The sequence below is a fragment of the Panthera uncia genome (assembly GCF_023721935.1).
Source record: "Panthera uncia isolate 11264 chromosome A1 unlocalized genomic scaffold, Puncia_PCG_1.0 HiC_scaffold_17, whole genome shotgun sequence".
Lineage (NCBI taxonomy): Eukaryota > Metazoa > Chordata > Mammalia > Carnivora > Felidae > Panthera > Panthera uncia.
Window position 1 is genome coordinate 47863255 of NW_026057577.1, and position 16036 is coordinate 47879290.

The window sequence follows — 16036 nt, forward strand, 5'->3', positions numbered from 1 at the left end:
TAAGAAATTTATATTTACCCTAAGGGCAGAGGGGAGCCATTGAAAGAAGGAGATGACATAATCTCATTTGCACTTTGGGAAGATTCCTCCAATCTGGCTGTGGTATAGAGACTATACTGGACCCAGAGCAGGACTAGAGGTGTAGAGGCCAGTTGAAGAGACTCTTCTGTGTAGGTATGCATGCATGAAGTTTGCCAAGGCAGGACCTCTTCAAAACAGTTTCCTCCTACTAGGAAGACTCTCACTGTGTTGAAGAGCCATGCTGTAAGTAGTTAGCCATTCACTCCTTCAGAAGACCCACTCCCCTAGAGATGCTAAACAGAAATGCCCCTATGCAAATCCTATCTTCTTTACCATATGTTGTGCCCCATTATTTTTGTGACGTTTGCTTTACTGCCTAGTGTCTTCTGCCTTTAGAATGCAGCTAGAAAAAGTTCAATCACAAATATAGGAGAAGCTAAGAAAGGCCAAGAGGATGTTTTGTTACAGTCCTCTTTCTTTGAGCAAATGCCAGTAGCACATTAATTGGCCCTAAAAACAGACTGCCTTGCCACTTTCAAAACTCAAGGAAAAAGATCTAGGTCTAGCATAATTTTCTAGGAAGCTTTTAAATTTCATTCCACTAAGAAGTCTCCTTTGTTTTCATTTTTCTTTATGTTTTTGGAAAAGACATTTCCAAGTGTACAAAGGTCCACCATTAAAAAAATTAATGGGGTTTACTTTTAAGCTATAGATAGACACAGAAATACACTTTTAGAGATATATTTTATATAACATATATATAGATATATAAGCTCATACACATACACAAAAATAAAAAACACCTAAAAAGCCTTGAAGGATATATACCAAAATGTCAAAAATAGTTATTCTTAGTGATGGAATAATAGATAATTTTGTTCTGCTTCTCCTTATTTTCTAATATTTCTAAATTAAACTTTTCCTTATTATAAAGCAAATATAAGAAAAGTTTGTAAGCAAAAGGGGTTTTTTTTAACAAATAAGTTTTAAAAACAAGGGATGCCTTCTTTTTTTTGTTAACACTGTTTGAAGAGCTTAATCTTTTAATTACTACTCTGGAAACAGACAAAATACCTAACCCCAATGCACTAGGAGCCCTCTGAATGCCCATGAGGATATTCTGTAGGAATTTAGTGTTTCCCCCAAAACTTGTCTCATTTCCAAGTGGACGCTATGGTAATGTGTATATTTTCATCTGTTGCCCATGTGGGCATTAAAATTTCCAGAACTTATAAAGCATATAAGGCACTTTCACTATCATTTCTAGCAGTAACTGCCTTTGTTTCTTGTACCATCTGTCTTTATTGAGCTTCAGTTCTAGACCACCAAAACCTTCTTAATTTTTCCATGAACTGTGGTCTCAGTGGTATTTCTTAGATAAATTACAGAGCCTAGCAATTTATTGTGATGCCTTATTGTACTTGTTATTCACATACTGAACTATCATACCTCTGTTTCCTTGTGAAATATGAGTATTTTAATACTGAATTCAATGTGCTAGTCTCTTAATTAGTCATTTGATTTTTTTGGACAGGTAGTACTTCACCCCGTTTCACAAGTATGTACTTTTTTAAACTGTAGAATAAAAATATTTTTTCCAGCTTTTGTTCTCTACTCATATTCTGGAGGTAAGCTGAGTATTAATTACAAAACTATAGACACTTGTTGTTCGTTACCCGCAAAGGACATGGGAGACAAACAAGAACCACAGAAATCGTGCCCTTTTCTTAAAAATCTACTGAACATGGTATTTACGTCCCACTTCTTTTACTTAACAACAGAATGTAATGCTCTTGTATATAATTTTTAATAATGTAATAGTATATTCATTACTTTTTACAAAATATATCTAGTTCATTACTGATAGATATTAACATGTTTTCATTTTTCCATTTGTAGGAATATGGCTGCAGTGTACATCTTTTCCATAAGCCATTTTCTGTTTCATACTATTTTTCTTCATGTATTCCCAGGATTGAAGTGATTGAGTCAAAGGGAATGATCACCTTAAAGTTTTGACAAATTTAAATAGCTTTTTAAAATATCACTCCAATTTACCCATCTTCCACCAGTTAATGTGTTTATTCATTTTACCTTCCTTGCCATTGATATTTTTACATTTTTGGAAATTTGTTCAATGACAAATACTATTTGTTATTGGTGTTTTATTTTGTGATTTCTCATATTTTAGTGAAGTAGCTCCTTGTCTTGTGGACCTTAAAAATTAGTCATTAACAAGCATGCATTTTAAAGTTTAAGTGTCTTCTATATAAGCAAACTATGTTCCCCAAATCAGAAACTGTCACATATGCCTGAGGGAAAATGTCAGTGCAAATGTAAACAGGGAATTGTCGAGGTTTATATAACAATCACTGCTTGAGTTTTGTTATTTTCCTTCAAAATTAAAAATTCATCTAAGTCTTAGTGTTTCAAATTTTTTCTACCAAATTTCAGTGTCTCTTCTAAAATTATATTTATCCTTATCAGAAAACTTAGCCATGTAATCATTATTTCAGACCCTGGCGCTGCTGAACCAGTTTAAATCTAAACTCACTCAAGCAATTGCTGAAACTCCTGAAAATGACATTTCTGAAGCAGAAGTAGAAGATGATGAAGGATGGTAAGGGCTTTCATTTCTCTGTATTAACCATGAACAAATAGGCTCAGAGCAGAGGTACTATTAGGATATTAGGACATTTCCACTATGTTGTCTTCTCCCCTCACCCCCAGACTTCACCTTTAATCACACCTTCATCATTATAGAGTCTCGGCATCTTTTGATTTCATTTCACTTCCATAAGCATTTATTGAGTGCTTGGTGTGTTCCCAGTATTGTGCTAGCCAGTGGAAAATATACAAGACATATATGACACTCTCCCTGTCCTAAATAACTTTCTAATATTGTAGAAAAGATAAGATTCACATTAAACAGCTAGAAAGCAGCCTCAAAAGATTCTAAATCATTTATTTTTTACACTTTCCCACAAACATTTTAGGACTCAGTAATACATTTCATAATCCTACTAAGTTCCTCTTAAAATTTATGACCTACAGGATCCTAGCAATCATACACAGTCAACTTATTTTTTCTTTGGCTGTTTTTCAGCTTTTTAAGACACTGATAAGAAATAAAGGAATTAATGACTTGTACATGTCCTGTGCTTAACACTTTATCCTATACTGGCAAAAAGGAAAAAAAAAAAAAGGAATAAGAATTGTGCTTTCCCTTATCACACTCCTCTGTCCTCCAGTTGACTTCACATGTAGTATATTAGGACTCCCCACACCTAACTGCCCTCACCTCCCACTACACCCTGGCTCAAGCACATTACTGCAAGCAAGCCAAAGGGTCACCCCCCACATATGACTCACCCTCTGGAGCCTCTGAACTGTCACATGTGCCATTACCCCAACCCAGAATCATAGCCTCACTCCTCTCTGCCAGACGGCATCTCTCTCCTATTTCAAAACTGCTCAACACTCCCATCCTCCAGGAAACCAGTCAGCAAGATTTGTTGAGCACTCACAAATCTAGAGGGTGGAGGAAAGAGGGCTGGGACACACATTTAAAAAGACATAAAAACACTTATTAAGAAAACATTTAAGCAAGTAGGATTCTGCAACTATATACAACTTTAATCAAAAGGACTGAGGGGATGATGATTTGAATGGAATGAATCCTACCTCCCCTAGGACCCTGAAATGCTTATATATTTCTCAAAATATAATTTCTGTACGATCTAGGTTATGTACTTTTTTTTAACCCTGAGACTCTTTTAATTGGTTTCTATTACTTCTATGTACTTATTTATACTTAAATTCAAAGTTGCTTGAAGACAGAAGCTGGCTCCTCCCACAGTTGTGTGCCAAAGGCGAAGGCTCAGTGAGTGTTGACTGACCCTTAGAGATAAATGCACATTACATAGAAGAATTTTCTGTTTTTTTATATGACTGGACAGGTTTAGTTTTATTTTGGATTCCCTGAATGTCTCAAAATATCTTTCAAATGTTTTGGGTTCAGCCACCACACAAAAAAAATGTTTTGCCAAGTCCTCTTCCCCTTATTTTTGAATCCATATGCATTTTTTAAGGAAACATGATCCATGTGTTTCTGATTCATTTACACTTAACTCATCAAGATGATGTTTTGTAAGAGCAGTTTGATGCCCAATAAGTTTTTTTAACCTTTTTATAAGCCATTTAAGTCATTTTTTATTGAACAGGAAAGTCACCAACAAATTTAGACCCAGAAATTTCATTTGAAACTCATAACACACAGGATTCAAATTTACTTTTAACTTGGCAAGACCATTTAACTTCCCAAGGTTCTTCGAGCCACTTGGTTCCGAATTCTCTCACTGTGAATTCCTCATTAGCTGCAGATGTCAATCAGTGTTTTTAAAATTGTCATTCTTGCTTTTGATGTGATTTCACAGTACAATCTATGTTCTAACATCCTCATTAGAAAGTAAACAAATGGGAAAACTTTACCAGATGGTAAAATCGCTGGTCAGTGATGTTGACCAGTTCTCCATTTGGGGAACAAAACTAAGTAGAAGAGGAAGGGTAAGTATGTTAAAGACTTACCAGGTCTTCCGGGGGTTCATTTCTACTTTCAATTACAGTCTCCTAAACAGAAAGTCAGAACTATACACTATATACCTACACATTTTTTGTATTTGTTTTATCTAACATCTAGTAAAAAATACCTTTAGTGTTTCAAGGCACTACACAGAATCATACAGAATACATGGGACTATTTTATTGCAATATAGACTATTGAAATTTTGTAACGTGATAAGCAACAACATCCTGTCTGTTCATAAATACACCCGTTCAAGTTTATCAGGTCTCTAGTGATTTAGACCATCACTCATAAAGTATATTCCACTCAGAAAAGAAGCCTTATATTAAAAGTGATTTATGGCAAATATTATGAGTGCATGGCATGTGCATGTGTGTTATGCATAAATTACATGGTTACCAGACTATTTTGTAGGTCACGGTTACCGCTTTTCTAAGAAGTGAAAGTCAGCCAGTACTGTACTACACTGTCAAGGTCTGTTATCTGAGGTAAAATGATTGCTTCTCAGACATTTTTATGTGTCCGCATGAGTGACCACACATTGAGGGATCATTTTCATTTTCTGTCAAGATAGAAACCATTACCAATTTGTTATGTTTTCTTTTACTTGGCAAACTTTCGGTTCGCATTTTTGGCTAAGCTGCTGTATTGGCATGGTATACAACAGACATTTGGGTACCATTCAGCAGCATTCTACTTTTTTATGAAAAAAAAAAAAAAAGTGGGAGGGGGAAAAGAAATATGATTCTATTGTAAACACTGTATATGGTGTTTGATAATTACTCCCAGATTTCACTGTCTAACAAGGCATTTAAAGAAGTGTTATTAGTAGATCTAAGCTGAAATGCATGATAGAAATTTTTCACTCAAAATTATTAAGATTCTTCCTTTGTTGGGATATATACCGCCAGTATTTGGTGGCAGTGATGGCTCCCAGACTCCAGTGTAGCAGCTAAAGTAGCCTCTTTGCCTCTACATTCCTTCTTCCCACAGCATCACACTCTTATAGCTATAGAATCTTTCTTCAAGCATGGGTTTTATAAAACCATTAGATACATGGCAGGAATCATCAGCGACCAGATTCATATGAACATGTGGATGAGGTCCATGTGCCATTTTGGGTTTGGTTAGATAAAGCTTGGTTAGCTCCCAAAAAAGTTTTGTGAGAGCTGTTTCTGACAAGATAGAAGAGAGACATAAAAAAGAAAGCCACCTGCTCCTACAGAACAAAATCAGCATTCCAAGGAGAGGAGAAAAGTTAAATCTATGAGAGTAGAATGTGATCTTGTGAACATTTAACTATTTACTACTATGTTCCATTCAAATGTTTTTCCAGGTTAATCTAAGATTAACCTAATACTTTGTAACAAATATATATGATAAAATAATAAACCATATAAAGGTCTATCTGCCTTCCTCCCTCCTCTTCTCATCTCTCTCCCCTCCACCACTTTCTCATAGTACGTACAGTATTCAGTATTCTAAGAATTAGAGAATAATTATTTTTACTATATAAAGAAAAGATGTTCACTATACCAAAACCAGATTATGGACACCTCAAAAAAAGTAAATAATAGTCACCTGTGATCCTCAACTCAACAATAAATATCATTAATTTATACACTTCCAGATATTTTTATGCCCATGCACATTTTAGGCAGAAATGAAATCATATAATGCTATATAATCTTATAACTTGCTTTCAGCTTTTAGCAATATATAGCAAATATACAAAAGTAAATACTTTTCCTTGCCATACATAATTTTATGATTAATTTTTATATTTTTGTATTAGGCCACATAGTATGCCATTATAAGATAAACCACAGTTTCCTTGATCAGCCCCATGTTTTTGGATATTTAGGCTCTTTCCAGTTTGGTTTTTAGTGTTTATTTTTTTTTGTTTATTTAATGTTTTGTTTATTTGTTTTAATGTTTATTTATTTTTGAGACAGAGAGAGACAGAGCATGAGTGAGGGAGGGGCAGAGAGAGAGAGGGAGACACAGAATCCGGAGCAGGCTCCAGGCTCTGAACTGTTAGCACAGAGCCCGATGCAGGGCTCGAACTCACGGACTGTGAGATCATGACCTGAGCCAAAATCAGACACTTAACCAACTAAGCCACCCAGGCGCCCCTCCAGTTTACATGTATTATACACAACACTGTAATGAACATCCATGTATCTTCATCATTGCCAGTTTTCTCCAGATCAATTTCCAAAACTGGAATTCCTTAGTCAGTGGGTATGCATATTACGCTTCTGCTAAATATTTTCATGGCCCTCCCAAAATGTCATTCCAGTCTACACTCCCAAATAAATATCATTTTTATGACTTGCTTTTTAGGGCTGTTAGAATCTCAAGAATTAATTAAGGTACTTTGCAGTACTTACTGAAAGAGAATAACGTTTCCAAAAACATGTTTTGCCTTTGTAAAGTTTTTAAAAATACGCAGTCTGGTTTGCTTCTGTTTTTAATAAAACTAGTACACATTTCATCATAACTCTTCAAGATCCTCAGGTTTAAATGGTTTTGTTCTTGGTTCTGAAAAAATTATCCTTCTAAGATAATCTTATTGGTTAGGACTTTTGGATCTGGATTCTTTTTTTGTTTTTGTTTTTCAGTTTTATTACTGCACCTTGGCTTGCATTAAAAATCAGTTTGTCCATCAGTCATTGTTTGTGCTAGAGATTAGAGTTTGAGAACCAGATTTAGCATGAGGTAGTTTTCAAGTGTTCTTCTTCAGGAGTTAGCATAGCATAGAAGCAATAAAAACCAGTTGTCTGAGTATTCAAAACTGTGAAAATTTAACAATGCAGATGTAAAAGAAAGTATTGACTGTTAGGTCCATTCAGACCTCATTATAAGATACCATTAAAGGACATAGCTTCACTTCATTGGCAAAGCTTTAAATACTTTTTATATATAATAAATGCTGTAATTTGTATGAGGTTTAGTCATGTATTGAGTGAAGGGTACAATGACTACAAAGGAACATTGTAATTATAGTCTCCACTTCATTCAATCAGGACTTTGCCAAGCATGGATAACAAGTCAGTGTAGACAAACCCAAATACAGGTATAAGGACAGATGCTGTGAGAATAATGAAAACTCACATTAGCCAAGCAAGAGATCTTCTTTACCCTTTTAGCATTAGCCAAGACAGCAGGTCTCACATTTTTTTCTCTGGACCCCTTTATACTCTTAAAAATTGGGGCACCTGGGTGGCTCAGTTGGTTGAGCATCCGACTTCAGCTCAGGTCATGATCACAGTCCATGAGTTCAAGCCCCACGTCGGGCTCTATGCTGACAGCTCAGAGCCTGGAGCCTGCTTCAGATTCTGTGTCTCCCTCTCTCTCTGCCCCTCCTCTGCTCATGCTCTCTCTCTCTCTCAAAAAGTAAATAAAAATTTAAAAAAAAATTTTTTTTAATTATAAAATTTAGTGAGGACTCCAAAGAGCTTTGATTTGTATGGAATATATCTATTGATATTCACCTTACTAGAAATTAAAACTAAAGAATGAAATCACTTAAAAATAATAATAAACCCATTTCATGTTAACATAAATAAAAATTGTATGAAGAACCATTATATTTTCATAGGAGAAAATCTAGTGAGAAAAGTGCCATTGATTTACCTTTTTTTTTTTTAATTTACCTTTTTTTTGCATATCTCCCAATGTCTGACATAACAGAAGCAGCCGGATTCTCATATCTTCTTCACTGTCTTTTTTTAAAATTTTTTTTATGTTTGTTTATTTCTGAGACAGAGACAGAGCATGAGTGGGGGAGGGGCAGAGAGAGAGGGAGACAGAGAATCAGAAGCAGGCTCCAAGCTCTGAGCTGTCAGCACAGAGCCCGATGCGGGGCTCGAACTCACAAACCATGAGATCATGACCTGAGCTGAAGTCGGTTGCTCAACCGACTGAGTCACCCAGGCGCCCCTTCTTCACTCTGTTTTGATCCCACACATCATGTACTCTCTCAGAAATTCCACCGTGAATTCATAAGGATAAGAATGAAAATGAAAAAAGACAATGTTTTAATATTCATACTAAAATAATTTTGACAATAGAGACACAGTGATCCTCAAGTCACAGTTTGAGAACTGATGGACTAAAGCATCTTTAGTCATTGTGTGTGTCATGATGATTCTTTTTGTTAGATATAATAACTCACTTTATAAGTCCTGGGAAGCTTTATTCAACTTCGCAGTTTGTGATCCTTGTTCTCAAGGAGTACCAAAGTAGTGCTTTCCGAATTAAATGTGGCCAGCCTATTGGCCGAGACCTGCTTACAACATAATTCTTACCATGCCCATAGCAACTCCAAACTGGCATTTAACTGCTCTTTTTTCTTTTTCAGAAATGTTTCGTAATAGGCTTTTTAGAGTAGCTTTAGACTCACAGCAAAATTGAGCAGAAACTATAAAAAGTTCCCGTAATCCTCCCCCTCCCTCCCCTGCAACACACAGCCCTCTCAACTATCAATATCCCACACCGGAATGGTACATTTGTTACAAATGAAAAGCCTATATTCACACATCATTATCTCTTAAAGGCCACAGTTTACATTAGGGTTCACTGTCAGTGATGTATATTCTATGGGTTTGGACAAATGTATAATGACATGTAGCCACCATTATAGTACCATACAGAATAGTTTCATTGCCCTAAAAATTCTCTATGTTCTGCTTATTCATCTCTCATTTTCCCACTAAGGCTGGCAACCGTAGATGATTTTACTGTGTGCACAGTTTCACCTTTTCCAGAATGTCATATAGTTGGGATCAGAGAGTATACAGCTTTTTTGGGTTGGCTCCTTTCACTTAGTAGTATGCATTTAAGATTCCTCCATGAACTTCATGCCTTCATGGATCTTTTTTTAGTGCTGAATGATATTCCTTGTCTGTACGTAGCACAGTTTACCTATGCATTCACCTACTAAAGGACATCTCAGCTACTTTCAAGTTTTGGCAAGCATGAATAAAGCTGCTATAAACATCCATGTGTAAGTTTTTGTATGGACATAAGTTTTAGGGTAAATACCAAGGAGTATAATTGCTATATCATATGGTAAGAGCATGTTTAGTTTTGTAAGAAACTGCCAAACAATCATCCACAGTGGCTTGACCATTTTGCTTTCCCACTGCAATGAATGAGAGTCCCCGTAGCTCCACTTCCTTACTGGAACTTGGTGTTCTCGGTGTTTTAGATTTTGACCCCTCTGACAGGTGTGGAGTGGTATTTCATTGTTCTTTTAATTTGCAGTTCCTCAATGACCTATGATGTTGATCATCTTTCCACATGCTATTTGCCATCTCTGTACCTGCTTTTGTGAGGTGTCTGCTAAGGTTTTTTGCTCGCTTTTTAATCGAGTTGTTCATTTTCTTCTTATTGAGTTTTCAGGGTTCTTTGTATCTTCAGGTGTGTCTTTAGTAAATATTTTCTCCCAGTCTGTGGCTTGTCTTCTCATTCTCTTGGTACTGTTTTCGACAGAGCAGAAGTTTTTAATTTCCATGAAATCCAGGTAATCCACTGTTTGTTTCATGGATCATGCCTTTGGTGTTGCATCTAATAGCCAAGGTCATCTAGGTTTTCTCCTATGTTATCTTCTAGAGTTTTACACTTTTGCATATTGCATTTAGGTCTATGATGCATTTTTTAATTGAAATAAAATTAACATACAGTGTTATATTAGTTTCAGGTGTATGACATTTATCCAACAATTCTCTACATTACTCAGCACTCACCAGGACAAGTGTAATTCCCATCTGTCACCATACAACGTTATTACAGTATTATTGACTATATTCTCTATGCTGTACTTTTCATCTCTGTGCCTTATTTATTTTGGCCTATGATCCATTGTGAATTATTTTGTGAAGGCTGTGGGATCTGTGTCTAGATTTTTTTTTTTTTTTTTTTTTTTTTTTTTTGCTTGTGGAGTGTTTACATTTTCACAAACATTTTAGTTTTGGCAAGTCTGCAGTTACTTTTAATGTGCAATCTCATCATTTCTTTTATAACCAGCTGTTAAGTATATTTTTAGCCAATTATCAGTTATTCATATAAATTAATAAGATTTGCAAAATAACTGACAGTAGAAATCACTTATACTTGACTTTAAAGTAAATATACATCCTTTTTATGCTTTTTGTTCATATTCTTCTACTGGTAATAGGAGATAAAGGTGGTTCTGAATCCAACCAATTCATTCTTTTTTTTATAAACACTTTTAAATGATTTATTTATTTTTGAGAGAGAGACAGAGAGAGAGAAAGAGAATGTGTGCAAGCAGGTGAGGGGCAGAGAGAGAGGGAGACACAGAATCCACAGCAGGCTCCAGGCTCTGAGCTGTCAGCACAGAGCCCAATGCGGGGCTCGAACTCACAAACTGTGAGATCATGACCTGAGCCAAAGTTGGACACTTAACCGACTGAGCCACCCAGGCACCCCCCTCAACCAATTTATTCTTGAAGCAGATATTTGCATGTGATATATTTCAGGTATGCTGCTAGGACCTTAATGCTATCTTCCCTCATTTAACCCTCATAGGGCTCATAGGTTAGGGACCAGCTATGGTGGGTTTGTTTCTTACAGCTCCACTAGAGAATCAGTATTATTCCCATTCTATAAATGAAGAAACTTAGACTCAGAAAGTTAGGTTATTTGCCCAAGATCACACAGTAATAAATAGTGAGGCTCTTGGTCACACTTAAGAGCCCCAGAATACCAATTTCTAGCACAGTGATTTTAACATGAAGTAATAAAAATGAGGGGTGGGGGAAATCAACTTGACTTTCAAAGACCTTTGATTGTAAATAATACTATCTGTCTTCTGGAGCTGGTTACAGCACATTTATCATCCATTCTAATCTTTGGAATACTTTTCACATTCTTTTCAAGAAATGCACCACTATGGAGGCTCTGTATAATCCTACATATTGAATTATATTTTAATTATACAATGAGCTGTTAAATCAGACTGCCTGAACAAGCAACCTCTATTGCAAGCCTTAATTTCTTCACCTGTAAAGTGGAAATAACAATATCTACCTCAGGGTTATTATTAGAATTAAATGAGATAATTCGTGTAAAGTGGTTCTAAAGTTACAAAGTTCCTGACTCTAAGGAAATGCTCAGGAAATATTAGGTGTGAGAGAGGGAGAAGGGTGCATGGTACTGGGGTAATATTGGTAAGGCCTGACAAATTACTCAGTAAACACTCTAAATTAAATTGACAAATTGTTATACAGTTGTCTTGATGTAATAATATCAAAGAAAAATAATATATAAATAAAAGGCAAATGTTAATTTACCTCAGTTATGTTGTCTGCAACCTAGAAGGAATGTGGATATATTCATTAAATTTACTAGCTGTGCATGATGGTTCTATTTTAAAATCTTTTGAGAAAAAGAGACAAGTATTATAAAGCAGATTCTTTAGCTGAATCTGATTATAACTCTGAATATAATTTTATATAACTCTGAATCCAGAGTTTAGCTAATGTAAATTCAGCATCCATAGAGAAAGAGGAGGGGAGTAGACAAGATTACCTTTTTTATGCTGGGAATATACAATCATACATCGTGGACTTGGACCGTCTCCAGAAACTTTTTTTTGTTTTTTGTTTTTTGGGGGTTTTTTTAGCTGACAGCATTTTGAAACAGAGAAAGGCCTTTGTAGGCATAAGTAGTTCATTTCTATTGGGAAGAAGATTTAAGGAGCAAAGGTCCTTGGGATTAAGCACATTGTAGTAAAAAAATCATTTCATAGTGGGAGTTACAGATAGCAACCAAGCCAGTACAAAATGAAAGTGGCCATTATACACAGGCAATCAAGAAAATAGGAACAAAAGCTCTATTACTTTAACCATATCTCAAAGTTAAATGATGTAGAAAAACCCAAATACTAAGGTTCCAGGTGAAATTTTGTGAAAGAAGATGCAGAATTTGTACAGAGTTGTTTGTATTTCTAAAAATAAAATTTTTACAAATTTTTTAAATTGTTTTCAAAAATGTTTAATTTGTATCATTTTCTTTTAGAAAATTATTAGATGAAATTAATACTAATTGTCATACTGATTTTTCAAATAACCCACTTTGTGGTTATAATGCAATCTATATAAAAAACATTGAAAAAGGACAGGAAATAAAAAATCATTAGTAATTTCATACCCTACAGAGAATCATCATTAATCCTTTTGTCTATACCTATATTACACTTTTCTCAAGAATGGAAAAATTTATTTGATTTTTCATTAGGAGTCTTTCATGAGTGAATAATCCAATAGTTATATATTTTGTAAGTCCACTGTTATCTCCTTAGGTTAAAGGAAGTGAAACTGTTAAGTATTTTTTTATAATTTACAAACAAGAAACTGCATAGTTCTTATTTGTTAATCTTGATGAATTTTGAAAATCGTACATACCCATGTAAACACCACCAAAACAAGATCTAGAACATTTACATCACCCCTGAAAGTTCCCTCATGCCCCTTTCAAACAGTTCCCTCCCCCAGATCATTGTGATTTTTGTTAGCTCAAGTGTGTCTTGATAACATCTTTGCTAGATTGCATTCCAGAAGGTTAAATCATTTATACCTGTACTGGTAATGTATGAAGTGGCTGGTTTCTCCTTATGCTAAGTATCACGTATGTGTATGTTGTAATATATCATAGGTACCAGATATAGATACATTAATCTTTGCCAGTTTCTACTTTGTATTATTTTGTATTTCTTTGTTTACTGATGAAGTTGAACTTTTAAAAATGTGTTAACTGGCCATTTATATTTCATCATTCTTGTGGTGGTGGTTATTAAGTGTATAAGGCTTTTTTTTTATTAAGTGTATAGTCTAATATGATTATATATTTCTTACTGCTTTGCAAAAGCTCTTTAATATTAAGGAATTTGGGGCGCCTAGGTGGCTCAGTCAGTAGAGCGTCCAACAATGGCTCAGGTAATGATCTGGTAGTTCGTGGGTTCGAGCCCCGGGTCGGGCTCTGTGCTAACAGCTCAGAGCCTGGAGTCTGCTTCAGATTCTGTGTCTCCCTCTCTCTCTGCCCCTCCCCCCACTCATGCTCACTCGCTCTCTCTCAAAAATAAACATTAAAAAAATTAAAAACATTAAGGATATCATTTTTTGTTTTAAATATTTTTACTAGTTTGTCATTACCTAACAATTTGTTTGTGAGGGGTTTGCTTTGTTTTGTTTTGGCTTTGTTTTTAACATGGAGTTTTAAATGTGTATTTATAAATCTGCCAATCTTGCTCTTCATGTTTTTGGCCCAGCATCATTCTTTAAACTCTTATAATCCCAGGATTATATAAATACCTAGTTATATCTTTCTCTAGTATTTTTGTGGTTTTATTTTCATTTTTAATTTACATCTTTAATCTACCTGGAAATTATTATTTGGTGTATTATATTAGGTTACTCTTATAACTTTTATTTTTGTATATTACTAACTTCCACAAGTGAATAATCCTTTGTTTTTCCCCACTGATATTACACATGTGCTTTATCATATACTAAGGGCTTAGAAATATTTTTGGGTCACTTTCATCATTTTACAAGGATTTTTCTGTCTATTCCTGTGTCAGTACCTCACTGCTAAATTATTACAGCCATATAATACTATTTAATATCTGGTAAGCAAGTTGGATCTCTATTGTTCAACACATATTTTTACTTTAAAAGTTTAAGCAACTGGATAATGTGCTCCATTTGTATTTTCTTTGAGTAAACCACACCTGGAAAAATCTTAGACAATTGAACATGGAATCAATAAAAAGGCCCATTATTTAACAGGTGGCCACTACCTGAATTGAGGCCCTAGTGCCAAGAAGGAAATAATCAGTCTTTAGACAAACTCCCTACTTTCAAAGTAATGGAAAAGATTGCATGTGGAAAATAAGTAGCATGAGGAATAAAAAAGAACAAAATTTAGGATATTTGATTGCCAATTTATGGTATAGGTTATTAAATGTTTTTATGAGAGGTTTGATCAGAATTTTTTCCATTTCCCTGGTACTGAAAAAAAAAAGCACAAAGTATTAACAAAATCATACAGTAGATAACATCTCACTTTTATTTTACATGATGGTAATCCCCAGGACATCTAGGATTGCTGTATATAAATGCAAGCCACAAAATATTCTTCCAGAGACATTCATTAATAATCTTTCTACTACCTACCATTTTGAATTATTAACATCGCTTATCCTCTCTGTTATTAATGCAGATAATCAAGTAAAATGTAACAATAATGTTCTGTTCTTTGTGTGCAGATAATTCAATCAGCCACGATATATAAAATGTTGGGCTTGAGCTGTTTTTTTAGTAGAAATAAAAGTTGTAAGAAGAAGCTAACTTTTACTAACATTTACAAAATATTAATCTTTTTTAACCTATAAGCTAAATGTTACTAAATTATATGGGAAGAATCTGAAGCAGAGAAAGGTTAAGTAACTTGGGTCAAGATCTCAGAGCTAGAAAATGGTAGATCTCAGAAATAGCTAATCATGCTTGGCTCAGTAGTTGTCTTTTTTTGTGTGATTTTATACTGCAACAGTTTCTCGAGCTAGCCTACATATTTTTCACATTTGCTTATAAAGCAGTGTCATTGTTTATTGCTGTAGTAATAAGGCCAAACAAGTGACTTCAGCACTTTATTATAAATTTTTGGTCAAAAATTGTCCAGCTCCCTTTAAATCACAGCAGATATTAAGTCCATGTCCCTAATATTATAATCCCTTTAATTTGAAAAATTAAAGTACAGACAGTTGTTTAAAAGTTTAACTTGAATAAGAAGTTCTTGCCACATTTACCCAGAATTTTCCATGGGAATATACAGGAGAGTGGTTATGAATATGGGATTTGGAATCAGACCTGATTTGAATTTATTAGCTGTGTGATTTCAGACAAATTGTATAACCTGTCTCATCCTGTTGCTTAAACTGTAGTCTGAGGATAGTAAATAGTACCTTTCTGATAGGTTAGTTTGTAGATTACATGAAATACTTTTTTTAAAGGATTTAACAGGGTGTCAGTGCTCAGTAAAGGTTTTGTTGTTCTCATTTTTGATGTTCTCATTGATATTTTTGAAAACTAATTTCTCTGTATTTGTCAGTAGATCTACCAAGATGATCAGAATTTATACCATTTCTATAATGTTTGACAGGTTTTTTTGTTTGTTTGTTTTTTTACCTTTTCTTAATTAACCCATAATAAGTTGCAATGGTTAACTTCGGTTTCTATCATGATTCTTTCTAGGATAAAATAAATTTGAGATTTGATATTTTTATGGTAGACAGTAATGCCTCATTAATGAAATATTGTTGTTGTTTTTTTTTCCTTGAGACTGGTGCCAAAAATGGCAGAAGGGATATCAACTATAAATAAAATTTTAATATAAACTTTA

At 34.5% G+C, this 16036-nt stretch overlaps 1 protein-coding gene across 1 annotated transcript in view; it reads left to right on the forward strand.

Annotated features, from left to right (window-relative positions):
* CWC27 (CWC27 spliceosome associated cyclophilin) overlaps positions 1-16036 on the forward strand; it is a 201451-nt gene that overhangs the window by 164038 nt on the left and 21377 nt on the right. Inside the window, exon 13 of the mRNA XM_049649521.1 lies at positions 2538-2641. Within this exon, the coding sequence (XP_049505478.1) occupies positions 2538-2641 (104 nt within the window). The remainder of the gene's footprint in view (positions 1-2537; positions 2642-16036) is intronic.